The 15,094-nt window shown below is 51.4% G+C and overlaps 4 protein-coding genes across 4 annotated transcripts; 2 read left to right on the top strand and 2 right to left on the bottom strand.

Annotated features, from left to right (window-relative positions):
* Positions 1-1,808: 1,808 nt before the first annotated feature.
* SAPIO_CDS10867 (Uncharacterized protein) lies at positions 1,809-3,340 on the top strand (the record flags this gene model as incomplete). Its single annotated transcript, XM_016784404.1, has 2 exons — positions 1,809-2,359; positions 2,506-3,340. 2 exons carry the CDS (start codon positions 1,809-1,811, stop codon positions 3,338-3,340), a joined length of 1,386 nt encoding a protein of 461 aa, XP_016638623.1.
* Positions 3,341-4,381: 1,041 nt separating this feature from the next.
* SAPIO_CDS10866 (Uncharacterized protein) lies at positions 4,382-5,869 on the bottom strand (the record flags this gene model as incomplete). The annotated part of the gene is made up of 2 exons (XM_016784403.1): positions 4,382-5,570; positions 5,757-5,869. 2 exons carry the CDS (start codon positions 5,867-5,869, stop codon positions 4,382-4,384), a joined length of 1,302 nt encoding a protein of 433 aa, XP_016638622.1.
* A 2,092-nt stretch (positions 5,870-7,961) lies between these two features.
* Positions 7,962-8,832, top strand: SAPIO_CDS10865 (Carbonic anhydrase; the record flags this gene model as incomplete). The annotated part of the gene is made up of 3 exons (XM_016784402.1): positions 7,962-7,977; positions 8,048-8,158; positions 8,252-8,832. The coding sequence occupies 3 exons, from the start codon at positions 7,962-7,964 to the stop codon at positions 8,830-8,832; spliced, it is 708 nt and encodes a 235-aa protein (XP_016638621.1).
* A 1,515-nt stretch (positions 8,833-10,347) lies between these two features.
* SAPIO_CDS10864 (uncharacterized protein) lies at positions 10,348-12,157 on the bottom strand (the record flags this gene model as incomplete). Its single annotated transcript, XM_016784401.1, has 5 exons — positions 10,348-10,692; positions 10,812-11,070; positions 11,199-11,356; positions 11,705-11,889; positions 12,040-12,157. 5 exons carry the CDS (start codon positions 12,155-12,157, stop codon positions 10,348-10,350), a joined length of 1,065 nt encoding a protein of 354 aa, XP_016638620.1.
* Between the last annotated feature and the right edge of the window lie 2,937 nt (positions 12,158-15,094).

Below are 15,094 nucleotides of genomic sequence, written 5' to 3'. Positions count from 1 at the left end.
TTTTGAGGGTCCTGTCAGCTCTCTCACTACGAAGTAGCATCAATTACTGAGGTGCACTACTTCAGCTTGGGGGAATGTTCATGTGGTCGTCAGGCGATTATCGATTATTAGCAAGCGACGTGGAATTGATCAATGGATTGTCCATCCTCAATTGAAAGGTCTCGACCTTGGCCAAGGGACCTGATCAATCATCCCTAAAACTCCCAGCCCCACCGAATCGAAGGACAGGGAACGGCAGCCTCAGGGGACCACCGGACCAGCTCTGGAGCTAACCGACAAACGACCAGTTGCCTGGTAAGGAATGTCCATATTAGTATGTACGAAGCACACTACGTATGTACATTATAGGGGGCTAATACCGTAGGATCCACTCCTGTGCTTAGAGTGCATTAACGAAGTGTGTACATGTTAGCGGGAAAAACCTCGGCAACAGCAAAACTTAAAACGTTTCGATAGGACAGGGCAAGACAAGGCGGGGCAAAGCGAAACCCAGAAACCTGTCGTTAGGGAAGCCGTCCAGTTGGATGGCCCACTGGTCAGGACAGGCCAGCTTCGGTGGTATTTTGGATTGGTGTCTTTTCTTTCTTATTTTCTTTTTCTTCTTCTTCTTCTTTTTTTTTTTTTCCCTTCCTTTTCAAGTATCTTTTTTCCCTAGGCGACCCGCTTTGGAGTCTGTGTGGTGAACCAGAGATGAGGCAGCTATTACGAATTAGGAAGATTGCGACCGGAGGAAACGGTACGGGCGGGAGTGTCAGGAAAAAAATAGTAAAAGAACAGGAACAGCAGTAAAAAGAAAAGAAAAGAGTAAAAGTAAAATCGAGGGGACATGGAAAAGGTTAAAAATAGAGAAAGCGTGCAAGTCCGACGAGAACGAAAAAGAAGCAAACAATCGCACAAATTCGATGATTTGCAGAACTCTTGGGGAGACACAGACAAATAGGAAGCGAAGGGCCAAGCAAGAAGAAAGAAGACCTGAGGTTCAAATTGATGCGGCTTATTATTATGATAATTTGAGGCAAGAAAAAAAGGCGGTGACAGACGCCAAGAAGTCACAGCCGGGCATAATCGATAAAGGTGGAGAAGGAGAAAAAAAAAAGTAAAGTAAAACAGGGAAGAAAAAGAAAAAAAGAGAACGGAAAAAAAAAAAAAAAGTCAAGCTGCAGTTGTGGGGAGGGCAGTTTCAGCCAATCATCGATGAGGGAATCCGTAAAAAGAGATCAGAAGACGGAGAAAAAAAGAAGAAAAAACGAGGAGGAACCAAAAAAAGAAGGGAAAAAAAAGTTCGCCCACCCTCGTCGTCCACGGTGCCCGTCCCAGTCCCAATGTCCTAGTCCACTTCGTAGAGTAGTTCCTGCCCGTTTGTTCCATCCTCAATTCTTAGCTCCCCCCTTGCCTTTCCGCCTTCTTCATTATTATTGTTCTTCCTGTTACGAAGTATTCTTGTTATTCTTCCATCCTCCCTTTCGTCGCCTAGCCATCACCATTGTTTCTTTTTCCCATACTCTCCCCCCTCTTTTCATCGACCGTCCCTCGCCAACCTCCTCGTGCCTAATCCCAAGTAGTACAGTTACTATTGTAGAGGCGCAAACCATCCATCTCCAATTTGCTGCCGTTTGCTGTGCTTCTTGTCCCACCTTGAATCTCTCTCTCTCCCCCTCGCAGCAAACTCCCTCTCCCTCCGTAGGCAACGAGGCAGCTCCCGCAGGTTCCGACGCAAAACAAACAACGTCTCAACCCATCTCGCACTCTCTTCTGTGATAGAATCAAAGAAAGACCAATCACCCAAACACACTAGCATATCTTCCATAATGCCGTACAATACCAGGCGCAAGTCTCTCTCTCTGCCCTCTCTCGGCATCCACGTTCCCATGACCCATGCCGCCCGAGCTGCCGCTGCTGCCGCAAGTCGAGCTTCGTCCGCCTCGACCTCGACCTCGACCTCGACCTCGTCGACTCCCACTCCTACTCCCACTGCCTCCTCAGGCACCAGCAATGCCTCTCGACCCGAATCCTCTCCCTCTCCCTCAGAATACCCCCAGACGAAGAGGTTAAAACGATCGCACAACGACGACTCGCCGTCTTCGGCCTCGGCGCATCCCGCCACCCGCACAAAATACGAACACACTCCGCCCCCGTCGCCGGCCCCGACACCTTCTCTGTCGCCTTCGCCTAGTAGGGATGCGGCTCCTGCTGAGGGAGCGCGGCGGACGACGAAAGCTGCGAAGAAGGAGAGCTCTGAGGCAATCAATGATGAGATTGTCGAGGCGGTGATTGCTCAGCTCCAGGCTACTGGAAACAGGCCGCACTTGGTAAAGGAGTTGGCGGCAGTCTTGGCTCAACGGTTGATAGTCGTTCAGCAGTACGTTACTACCCCTTCCTCACTCAAGCACTCCGACACATGGCCGTTGGAGCCACATCACATCACTCATTACTCTTACATATCGTTGGCATTGCCATTGCCATTGTATATGAGACGATCGCTGACATTCCATTGCTCCTTATTAGCTCCGCCAATCCCTGCGCCATCATCTCATCCCGCCTCGCCTCCTTTTTGAAGCGGACCTGCTGGACCGAATCGTCGCCATGCCCCCTCGCCAAGGAACTCGAAGCAGTACATCCCAGGCGAACATACTTCTTCCTGACCACCTCGCCGCGCCAACCCTTCCCAACCCAGCCCCTCCTCTTCACCCTTCCGAAGCCTGTCACCACATCTCCATCCATTTCAGATGACGAGCTCGAGCTCGAGCTGACCCTCGACCGCATCGACGATTCCGACGACGACGTCATCATCGACGACACCGAGATCATTTCCGACACCATCGCCCGGCGAGCCATCAGCCCTTCCCCCGAGGTCGACCTGTCGTCGCCCGAGTTCTTCGACGACATGGACGAGGAAGATTTCGCCAGTAGTCACCCCGCGTCGCTAGGTTCCTCGCGCGCGAGCCTCATCATCGACCGCGAGCGCCGCTCGCGCGGAACTTCCCCGCCGCTGGAACGCGACGAGCGCGAGTTCACCCAGACGGCCAACGGGCTCCAGAAGCGCAAGATGGCTAAGGAGACCATTACCATTCTCGACGACGTCAACGATGATTCGACGCTCGGCCTCGACTCCGAGACGTCCAAGTTCGATTCGCTCTTTTATGACTACCGGTTTAATTCGAGTAGCTTCGCTTCGATGGCTATGGTGGTGAGCCCGACGATGAAGGCAAGTCCGTTCGCGGGCGGGCTGAAGAAGGATGGTGATGAGAATTGGGTGAAGATTGGGAGGTTGTTGGATTGGGATCAGACTCCTGAGACGATGGAGCTCGAGGAGCTTGACGGTCTTTTGGACTCGTACTAGAGGCTAGAGCGGGACAAGCAAACAAACAAAATCAACGAATGAAAGGCAAACAAGGATACCAAAGGTCCAAAACTTGGAGTTTGGAAGACAAAAAGAAGAATGGAAAACAAAAAGGAAAAAGATTGGAAGACAAAAGCAATGAGACTGGATACAAAAAAGTGCGCCCAACGCAGCGGCGACCAGCTACGGCCTTGATTTTGGACTCATACACGAGCGTCGGAGAAGGCGGAATACCAAAAGCAGAAGCAACCCGGGAGATAATGACGACTTCTCCTATTGTACCACTTCTCGATATCCTCGGCGGCGTTTTGTTTTGTTTTGTTTTTTTTTTTTTTTTTTTAACGAAGGAGTTTTGAGACTCTCACTCGATCTAAGTTTGATCACTCTTTTCCAGATTTCTCGCAACTCGATATTTTCTGTCTTTCTTTTAATCTTTCTACTCTACTACAACACCCCCCTCTGTTCTTTTCTTCTTTTTTTCTTGGCTTCGGGATTCGGATTCGGATTCGGGGGCGTGCGGTGTGCTTGTGCTCGATAAAAGGGGCCTCTTTATTTATTCCACTCATACTCATAGTCAGGAAGCGCCGTTTAGCTGCTTTTTTTTTTATCTTTGTTATTTTTTCGGTTTAATGGCGACGAGCTGGGAGTATGGAGTTGATGAAATGAAGGGATGGGGGACCAATGTTTTTAGGAGCTTGGGGGAGTTTAAAGACGGGGGTGAGCGAAGCATATCCAGCAAGGGTGAAGAAGGCCTGGATGCATGTATTCTATATCGCGTTGTGTGAATGGGAGGCAGAGGGAAGAGGGCACGGGTGAAAGTGAGTAAAAAAAGTAATGATATCAAATTGATGACCTGCTTAAACGGCCGACTTGTTAATATTCCATGTTTTAATCTGATTTCCTGGCAGTGACTGATGGAGATGTCTATTCTGTCTATTCCGTATTCGAAAAATGCCCACTCTACATACTTAGATTGTTGTACACAAACATCGATACACATGCATGATCCTACACCACTTCACCATTCCCAAAATCACTCTCTCACTCAACGACCTTCAACTCAATCCAAAGCACCGTACCGCCCTGGTACCCCGGCCTCTCAATCTTCACAACCTCCAACCCCGGCACCGCCCCCTTCTTGCCCCCGCCACTAATAACACTCTTCCCGCCCGCGGCCTCCCTCACGATGCCCTCGAGATCCCTATTCCACCAACACCCATACTTGCGAAAATGCTCCGGCGCATGCTTATCCAACCACCAATTCACAACCCCCCACGTCCCCCTCCCATGCTCCAGCAATATGATCCTTCCCGTCTCTGGCTTCAGCACCGAGGCGAGGTTGGAGAGCACGGCGCGCGGGTCGGACACGCTGCAGAGCCCAAAAGTCTGGATGACGGTGTCGTATTTTTGGGTAGAGGGGGGACCCGGAGGAGGGGGCAGGTAGGAGAGGGCGTTGGTCTTGACGAGGCGGATGGCGTCGTTGGGGAGGAAGGAGATGGCGCCGGCTGTTACTTCGTCTGCGTCGTTGCGGAGGACGGAGACGGTGGGGGGTGTGGATAAGGGGGTTGTGGAAGGGAGGGCGGGGAGGATGTTTTTGGTGAGTTTTGTGGAGGCTACGTCGAGCATGTCCTTTGCGATATCGAGGCCAGTGAACGAGAACATTTCGCCCTCCGCCTCCGGCAGCGAAGCGTCCTTTTTCTTCCCTCCCTTCGCTGGAGTTGATTCGTTCTTGGCCGTGCTAGCACCCGCGAGGCTCTCCCAGTTATACAGGTTAAAGTTCCGCCCCGTCCCGACAGCAACCTCAAGAACATGCCCCACAGCCCTCCCCGCCAACTTCTCCCTCAACTTCGTCACGCCCGTCTTGGACTCCTCGTAGTCCAGCTCGCGGTCGAACTGCGCGGCCGAGATGCCGGCGAGGGACGTGGGGCGGCCCGTGGGCACGGCGCAGCAGGTCCCCGCGCGGTCTCCTCCTCCCGATGTGAGAGGGTCGACGAGGGGTTCATCTCCATCTTGGGTCGGGGAGCGGGGGATGACGGAGACGGAGACGAAGTAGCCGAAGACTACGGCGAGGGCTAGAGAGCCTGCTAGGGAGGGTGTGATGAGCTTTTTGTTGGTTGGGGGTGGTGGTGGTGGGGGAGGACTGGGGGAAGGGGAGTAGGAGGGAATTGGGTAAGGCCGAGGCTTGGGAGTGGGTTTGGGAGGTTTGGAGACTTGAGGCTTTGGTTTGGGTCTGTAGATGGAGTTAGATCAGCTCATTGGAATTTCATATAAAAAATCTTGTCAAAAATAATAATCGGGATCTCATATGATCGACCAATATCCTGGTTTGAACGCAACGCACGCAGGACCACAAAAACTACAGGAGCGAAAAATATCTTTAAAGAAAAAAAGAAAGAAGAGAAAAGGAGCTTCTTACATGGGCCTCGGCGGTGTCGCGCGTTTCGAGGCAGGTGAAGCTGCTGATGTCCGGAATCCCGCTCTCCAGCTCGCGGCCGACAGCCGACGCGGTGAGGTTCGGCAGGCCAACATGCCCTCACGAAAGGCTCTGGCTCGCTTTTAAGGGGCGGGATGAGCGGATGAAAGCTGGTGTTGGTGTTGGTGGATGTTGTGAGGTGTTGGTTTGTGAGGTGCCGTGAGCGGGTGAGTTTCTCCGGGTGAGGTTCGGGATTTTGGGTTGTCTCAAGGGAGCAGCGGGTGAAATTGAGATTTCCGCTGGTTGAATTGGCGAATTGGATTTGATTTGATCTTCGTTTGCGACCAAGTCGCTTTTTGATCCCCTTCACACTGTTTATATTCAATCTTCTAATTTTTTGGAGGAGGAATAAATTCTACATGAAATTCTCGTCGTCGGGAAAATCCTAATTACTTCGGGGACCTTTTGATGTCGTTGCGAATACCTTTATTCGTCGCTGACACAGCGAAAAGGGCAATACTCTAGAAGTCCCTGTCCACCTCCGTAGCCCTCCATTCTCGTATCAACTAGACTGCCACTCGCCTTAACCTCTCATTCATTGATAGATAAGAAGACGAAGAAGAAAATAATGGCAGAAAAATAAATAAGGGTGATGATTTCGTACCGCAGCTGGGACAGTCCATCTCGGGCCTGCCTGCTGCCTCAAGACACTCAGCGCAACATTATGATACTCAGCTCCGATGGTTCGGATGAGTTGATATTGAATTAGGTAAAATTCTAGTAAAAAGAAAAGGGAAGAAACCCTCCCGATCGAGCAGGGTAGGGAATCCGGAGGCTAATTGGTTGAAGGCATCTGAAGCAGTGGCGTTACAGCATGGGAAGTGTGAAGAGAGTCATCTTCGTGCAGCGATCCAGTGGGAGAAGGTCAAAGAGACGGAGAGGCAAGGCTGTCCTCGTCCTCGCTTTGTACTTTCTTAGTATTTGCTATTGGCAGGGGGCTCCCTTAACAGATCCGAGACCCTGATTTTTTTCTTTTCCATTTTGCCCCTTGCCCGTACCCCGTACGGAGCTCGATACGGAGTCGGACCGGGAGCTGGATTGACTTATGAGTCTCGAGACAGTCCCTGGTTCTGGTTCTCTGGTTCAGATGAGGGATATTATAGGCTATTGTCGATGAGTATGAGCGATTCGAGGTTGGGGTAGCAAGGGGACCAGCGGCAATCTGTTTCATGACGGCATCTCTCTGGCCTTGCCAAGAAGCCATCACCATGAAGTGAGCCAGAGCGCATTCCGCAGGAAGAAGACTCCACGGAGATATTGGAGGGGTTTATCAAGCTCATTCGGGTTAAATTGGCAGTATTGTCGAGGCAGGACGACTGCGACTGTGCCTTATCCATCACATTGGGTCGGGTCATCGCCCCTTCGTCGTTCTACTGCACCCACGTATTTGAACTGCCAAAGTTGCATCAATTCTTCTGCATCTGCAAGATCCTACTGTATCTGCTGTATCTGCTGTACCTGCAGCCTTTCATCTGTCCAAGATAATGTATTTAATCAATCTTGTGACGAAAATAGAGAATTTCAAAAATCATCAGTGCCCGCCGCAACCACCACCACCACCACCGACTTACACCCCACGATCCCTATTCAAGAAGATGAAACACCTCTCGAACTTGACCCAACACAACCCACGGAAGATCTCCTGGGTCTTTGCAACCCACCCTCTTGTTTTTAACCCTCATGTTATCCCCTTGCTCCCTTAATCCCCCCCTGTGCTCTTCGCGCTGTCAGGGACCGGACCCTCCTCCCCAGACGAACTCCCGGAACCGAGCAAGCTTGATCCCTGGCAATAACGATGCGGTGTTAAAAAAGCGAGGAACTTCTTTTTCATCCCTTCTTCGGCCTTTTGTTTCAATCTGTAGATATATATCGCGTTGATCCCATCCTTGTGATCTTCTCTCCTCTCCTCTTCCTATATTAGTATTACAATAGACAATCTCTTCCTTTTCTGTTCCTTCGTTTCGCCTCGTCTTGCTTCCCTGCTCTCTGCCCGTTCCTTGATACCCGACTCCCGGCGAGATCATATCACCTCCCCATCTTATATAGACGACGGTAAACCTAGAGAGTGCAAAACCGAGCTTTGCCAGCCACACCCCCAGCAGTCGAATCTCATCCTACTCTACTCGTAATCTTATAACCCGAACAAAGATGCTTTACGAAGGCGGTAAGCTGCCAGCAAAACTACTCGCCAACTCTTTGGAACAGCTTCAAGACTAACAACACATCCTGTGCAGAGGACAAGTACCACTACGCCCTGAGCTCCAACCAGGCCTGGGCCGGCTACAAAGCCCACCAAAACCCCGCCTTCTTCAAGAACCAAGCCGTCGGCGAGACCCCCTCCATCCGTACGTCTTTTCCTCCACCAAGCTCTCTCTTTCTTACTCTCCCCCCCCCTTCTCCCTCTTCACCCACTAAGACAAACAACCCCTCCCCCACAGTCTGGATCGGCTGCTCCGACTCCCGCATCCCCGAAACCACCATCCTAGGCCTGCAACCAGGCGACGTCTTCGTCCACCGCAACTTCGCCAACATCATCTCCCCCACCGACATCAACACCTCCGCCTCCCTCGAATTCGCTGTCGCCCACCTCAAGGTCAAACACATCATCCTCTGCGGCCACTCCTCCTGCCCCGCCTCCTCCGCCGCCCTCTCCTCCGCCTCCCGCGTCGGCGGCGTCCTCGACACCTGGCTCACTCCGCTAAAGGCCATCGCCTCCTCCCACACGGAGGAGCTGGCGGCCATTCGGGATGATCATTCGAGGACCGTGAGGGTCGCCGAGTTGAATGTTGAGGCGGGCGTGGCCACGTTGATGGCTAGTTGGGTTGTGAGGGATGCCATTCGGGAGAGGGGCTTGCAGGTTCATGGGTGTATTTTTGATGTGGCGACGGGGAGGCTGAGGGATTTGGGGTTGGGGACTGATGGGATTCATAGGGGGTCTGTTAATGGTGAGGAGGTTGTTAGGGGGAAGCATGCTATGCTTGTGTTTAGGGATGGCGGTGCCAACATGACCGTTCGGTGAGGGACGGAAGGAAGGAGAGGGAAAGAAAGGCTCACCTTGGGGACTTATTTTCTCGTCGCCTTCTCCGTCTCTCTCTCTCTTCTCTCTCTCTCTAGCATGTTGTCCTCCCTCTTATTTCCTTCCTTTTTCTCACTCTTCTGTTTTAGGCACCTTTCCTAGCATGTACGATACACATGATTTCCTACTTTTCATTGCATCTAGATCAAATCATACTTACATTCCCCCCCTCCCCTCCAACCATGCAAATATACCTCGCGCCGCCTTGGTTGCATATGCTAGAGCCACTCGTCTTTTATATGTCGAGACGCAGCAAGATGAAACTTGTTCAACCTCGCAAAGACACCATGAGCGTAAATAAAAAGCCATCCGAAGAGGCATTGTCCATTCCATCTACCAATACATTTACATGCTTCAACCGACATCAACAAAGGGGAAAGAAAAAAAAAACCTCCGCTTCCTCGCCCATCCAACTGAAACTTTTAACCCCTCCAAGGGAGAGAAGAAAAAGAAAAAAAAAAAAAAATAAAGACTCTGACATCGACAGGATTCATGCTTCCTTTCCCTCTTACAACGTTAAACATGCCTAGCGTGGTGGAACATGAGAGAGAGGATTGGTTTCCCCTTTAAAATAAGCGACAAAGATATATGCTTCGACATGAGTAAAAAAAAAAAAAAAAAAAAAAAAAAAAAAAAAAGAAACAAAGGAAAAAACAAGCTCCATAAATCCGCTCCTTACACAGGGTCCCGCCGCACACACAGGCCATTATACTACCCGCGCTAGGTCACTGCTCGTTTTCTCGCGTCCAGAACCGACCGCGTCGCCGTTACGCTAAAAAACAGCAAGCTTTCGTTGAGACGCAGCTGTCCGCTGCACTTCACGTGTCATGTCGGGATATCTATCTGTCGAATGCCTGCATAGCCTTCGTTCCGTTAAATCATCCCCACAAGTCATGTCAAAAACGCCGGCATCTCCGTGGCTTGCGGGGCTTCCAACCCCTTTTTGACAACCAAGATCCCTCTCTCGTCAAGATGTTAGACAAAGGAAAACAAATTTGAAAGTACATAAAATTCAGGCTAGGAAATCTGGTAGAAGGGCGTGGTATGCGGTGGTGTGTAATGGTCGGAATGAAGTCACGGAATGGCAGATACGGCCGGCTCTCCTAGCCTTGGGGAGGGGTTTCGGTCGTTCATGAGGCCAGAGGAGCAGCACACGATAGAATCTTTTGCGAGAAGGGCGGGGTGGTAGGTTGCTAGAGATGGGTGTCTCCGTGATGGCGGTGACCGAGCTCTCGAGCAACAAAAGGGGAGTGTGAATCTCGTGATCGGTCGAAAATCGGTTCGGTTCGGCCGTTCGCGAATTCCGACAAAATGCTGCGCTGCCATCCGAGACGTGAACCTGGATATCTGTAGAGGTATATACAAGAAAAGCCAACGCCGGGCAACCCAAGATATGAAACAGGAAGAAGCGGATGGTTCGTAATTATCAAGGAAGCAGTACGTCAAGTCAAACTAGGCTCAAAGTATCAGTTGCTTCAGGTTGCGCTGGATAATCATGTCTTGTACCGATCCCATCGTAATCTTCAGCAGATTCGTATCTGTCGCGTTCGTGAAGTGGCCGTAAATCTCCTTTTCGCTATTCCGGTTTAGTGCCCGGAACTTCTCCAAGAAGTACTTGCTCGCCGCCTTCCAGTCGTCTTTAGGTCCGTGGTAGTCGGTGAAGCCGTGATCGGTAATGGGGCTCTTGGAGAGCTTCTCCTTGAACAGATCCATCTTGTTGAGGAACAGGATTAGCGCCGACTTGGCGAACCAATGCGAGTTCGCGATCGATTCCCAGAGCATCAAAGCCTCATTCATTTGGTTCTGTGGCACAAATTTCTAGTTAGTAAGAATGGTCACAACAGATGGATTTATATCAAATCGATTATGTTCCCTCTTCGTGTTCCTTTTTGGGGGGCGGGTTTCAAGGGATAGAAACATACGCCATCCTTGTCTTCTACAAGGCACTGATCGTAACCGCTGATCGCAACGAGGAAGAGAAGACAGTTGACGTTTTCGAAGCAGTGGATCCACTTCTTTCGTTCGGACCGTTGGCCACCAACATCGAACATTCGGTATGTTAATTGGCCAAGGTCAAACACGGTTTCGGTAATACCCGTCGTTCGGAGTCGCGAGCGGAGGAGATCCTGGTCTGTGGGGATGTAGTCTTGAGCCCAAAGGCGGTCGATGTCATCGCAGAAGCTGTTAACGGGGCAAGTTAATATCAAACCTCCCCTCCCGTTGATGCTGGAATCTAGCGTTGGGTCACTCGCGGCATGCGTCCAGGTGCAAGCCGCTTTCCGAATGAGGAATTGAGCGACGCCACTTACTATGAGAGATTGTCATGCAGGGCATATTCGTTGCCCTTATCAATGGCCTTGCGAACGCCCTCATCTTGCCAGAGCGCCTTGATGGGCTCGAGGAAATCTTGGGGGAATGGCTCGTTGGGGTGAATTTCTTGTTCGACTAGCACGTGCGCCATGTTCTTCTAAAGCGTCGCCAAATGTTAGTCACAAGACTGCATTCACTCTCATTTTGCACTCTCGTCTCCACGAATATATGTCATGCATGCATGTCTCCACCGGTGAGACATGTCTCAAGCGGTGATGCCGAACTGTGAATCATTGCGGGCCGACCAATACTACACCGAAACCCCCTCTCCACTCTTTTATTCGTGTCGAATTATCCCAGCCCGTGAATTCGGATTCCTCCAACCTCAACAAAAGGGTCCGTTCGTCAAGGCATTCGAGTGGGCTCCTCTCGCAGCGCATGACACAAGCGAGACACTGGTGACGCACGGAGTGGTGACGAGAATGGGGAATTGGGTTCCATTTACCTCGTTCTCAGGGTTCTCGAAGTGAATATCCATCTCGTTCATAGCTTCGAGGATAACCTGGAAGGCCTGCACGACGTTGTTGAACACGACGGGTTTCCACTCGAGCTTTTCGGATTTGCTGAAACCTTGGGCGTAAATCAACTTCATCTGCTTTAATACCGTAGACTTTCCAGATTCTCCGGCTCCTGTTCAAGAGGCGAAAGAAGAAAAAGACACAATGCGTTAGCCTCTAGCATGCTGCAGCAACAGCCATCATTTAGGTGGCGGAAGACACTGGCAACACCACCCTGGGGCGCGGCAGGGAACCAGGCGGCGGGAGTAGGAAGAGAACTTACCGAGTAATAGCAGCTTAACCTCCTTTGCCATCCGCTTCTCGTCTTGCCGGATTATCCGATCGAGCTCGCGCGACCGAGAGATGCCACCATCGTCCTTCTTCCTGCTTCCGAAGCACATGATGGGCTGAGAATCCAGGGTTCCGGCTGCGTCGAAAGCGCAAACTTAGAAAACAAGACTGGAGAGGAAACGCGGGTGCTATTCAAATAGATCGATTGAGACAGTGGCCGATTGGCGGCGAGTCTCTGGACTTCCAGGTAGAAGCCGACAAGAGAACGTGGTAGGATCGGCGTAGTAGATCGGAGGAGCCGCGAGACGGGGGAAGAATAGTACGTCGGTTCCTTGTGGGCGTGTTCGAGAGATGGGCAGCAGGGGGATTTATCGTTCCGTGCAGTACAGTCGAGCTTTCGCGAGAAGAGTTAAGGATTGAAAGGATCAACCGATTCAATGGCGGGGTATCGTAGAACAAGAGATCGAGGTCGAAGTCAGGTCGAGGCCGGCACCCACACACAAACACAATCTCTCTTGTGGGCGAACGCGATATGTCGGATGATGGCTTAATTGCAACCGTCGGCCGCTTGCCTCTTATCCTTCCAAACAAGAAGGTGAGCAGGAAGTCGATCAGACAGATACGAGGCTGCGAAGCTCAGTGGGAACGGGACGGGCGTGCGTGGAGGAATGTGTGGGAGGAAAGGTTAAAAGGTTTGCAGGATTAATGGGATGAAAGGTGGACAAGGGAAAGGGTGCGAAGTACGAAGTAGATTGATGGGTGTGTGGTGTGGGAAGGTGGGAGGGAGTGGAGTTGGAGTGGAAGGTAGGCGCAACACTGGGGGCAACAATTCAACTGAACGAACGTCTTTTTGTTTGCTGAGCACAGGACAGGTCTAAGAGCAACACAATTGCGTCGAATTGGGCCAGCTCAACCAACAATCGAGTGGGTAGGAACATAAAGTATAATAATAACAAAAGGGCGACATATCGACCTACCTCGTACGTCGCGGATAGACACTAGAGGTAACCGGGAGCACGAGTCTTGTACCCGCGGGATGGTTGCCTCTACACTAGTACTGTGGTGGACGAGAGGAGCTAACGGGAGGTATCGATGGCAGCTTAGCGTGGTATTAGAGTACGAGTTGTAATTGAGAGACTGAAGCATTAGTGGTGTGTGGTGGGATGTATCCTATACGAAGGACACTACGAAGTGCGGGTAGCGAACCAGTGAGCCAAACAGTCAAAATATTGATCGAAGAACTCAGTTATGTGCTCTAACTACTTGACCCATTGATGCCATGCTTCGTTGCCTGCGCTATTCTTCGAAGTCATACGCCATGCCCCCTTCTCCCGTTCTGTCGTACCCACATTCGTACGCTTCAGGCCCGCACTCATCAATTGAAGTTGATGTCTCTTTCCCCACCAGGCTGTGAATAAGGTGAACGAACCTCCAAGTAGTGCGCATAACTATAGTACTAGGCTACTAGTATTTGTACCTAGTGTCGACTCTCGCCGTAAGCTCAAGCCCAAGGTTACTAGTGTGGATGCATTTGGGGGCGGGACACACGGCAGAGATGATACCGTGAAGCTAATTATTCCGGATTCCGAAGCGGACAGGAATAGCACTTTTCAGCATGTAGTGTAGTGTACTTGTACTTCGTACAGGCCCTATGATCCTACTGTGGGCTGTTTAAAGTCTCTCCTCGATCTCCGAAGACGTGGCGCCCTTTGTCATTTCCAGTGCCGACTTTGTACTTTTGACTGACTGACGAGAGGTCGGATGAAACCAGGGACTTGAGGAAATCGTGGATGAGGGGGACGGTCCACTGAGGACCTGGCCTGGCAATGCACAAAAAAATACACCACTCAGGGCACACTACGACCCCGCGACCTGGTAGAGCCCCCGATGAGGCAGGCACCCCGCGATAATAAACCGCCAGAAGAGTGAGACTGCAGAGTGCGATGTACGGGCTGCTGTCGACTAAACCAGATGGAGTCATCGCTCCGCCTGCTGCACGAGTCCAGGGGTTGCTTCTTCAACAGCGACGGGGATGCCGCGTTGTCTTGGGTTCAAGAGAGGAGCAGGGAACTCTTCTTGGATGGCGACACGCGTGGGGCTTGGTCTGGTTCCGGTCCCGGTTGGGATGCGAGAAGCCAGCGCTCAGATCAATGGTCTGTATCAAACAGGAGTCGGCGGGCGGGCTTACATGCTCTCCGGCTGTGGGCTGTCTGCCGCGAGCGTGAGGGCGGCTAAGATCTCATACGTCTTAACTAGTCGGCAGGTTATTGAGTGATAGCTTGGCTTTAACCTCACCTCTCTGTTTGCACCAGGTGGTCTCCTTGGAGTCCTTGGTACGATGTACATCCCGTTCATGCCAGACAGTCGAAGTGACGGTCTGTCAGATAGTTGCGCTTGAGGCTTGCGCACAGATAGAAAAACTGCTTGCTGCAGGAAGCAGGAAGCAACGCTCCGCATCCTCGGACGCCACACCCCATGACGAAGACTGGTTGGCAGGACGTTCGTTGCAGAAACCTGTGGAAGCAGAGCGCTCTGTCTGGGTCTGTGTCCTGCCATTCCGTCCTCTATGAGAAAGTATCGGACGAATCGTGACTCTCCTGCGATTATCATCACCTGCTATGCTCGGAATCTTGGGTCGGGCTTTTCTGGTTGGTAATTAATATCCACCTTGCAGCTATAGCATAATAACAATGTTGCCCTGTCCCTGGAAAGGATTCCTTCAAACCACAAAGGCGGGAAGAGGGCGCCATCCCATCAGCCCTTCAAGGCAGGATAATGCGCAAGTATTATTTTCTTATTATACTTGTTCACGTACCACTCGCCGGGCTTGTTTGGACTGGTCAGTCAACCAATCTCCTCATTTCCTCATTGTCGTGCATCGAAGGCGAGTGCCGGAGGGGAAGCCGTTGAGCACACTCTTCTGCAAACCGTTTGGGGGAACATGTAATACTACATCTTTGCCGGCTGATGGCAAGAACCGGTGTGTCTGAAGATGCACGCCCACTGCCCCATCTGCAACAGTGAGACAGAGCTTGAGCTTGGCCTGG

The sequence above is a fragment of the Scedosporium apiospermum genome (assembly GCF_000732125.1).
Source record: "Scedosporium apiospermum strain IHEM 14462 chromosome Unknown SEQ_SAPIO_0176, whole genome shotgun sequence".
Taxonomy (NCBI): domain Eukaryota; kingdom Fungi; phylum Ascomycota; class Sordariomycetes; order Microascales; family Microascaceae; genus Scedosporium; species Scedosporium apiospermum.
This window is presented reverse-complemented; position numbering and strand designations above follow the sequence as displayed.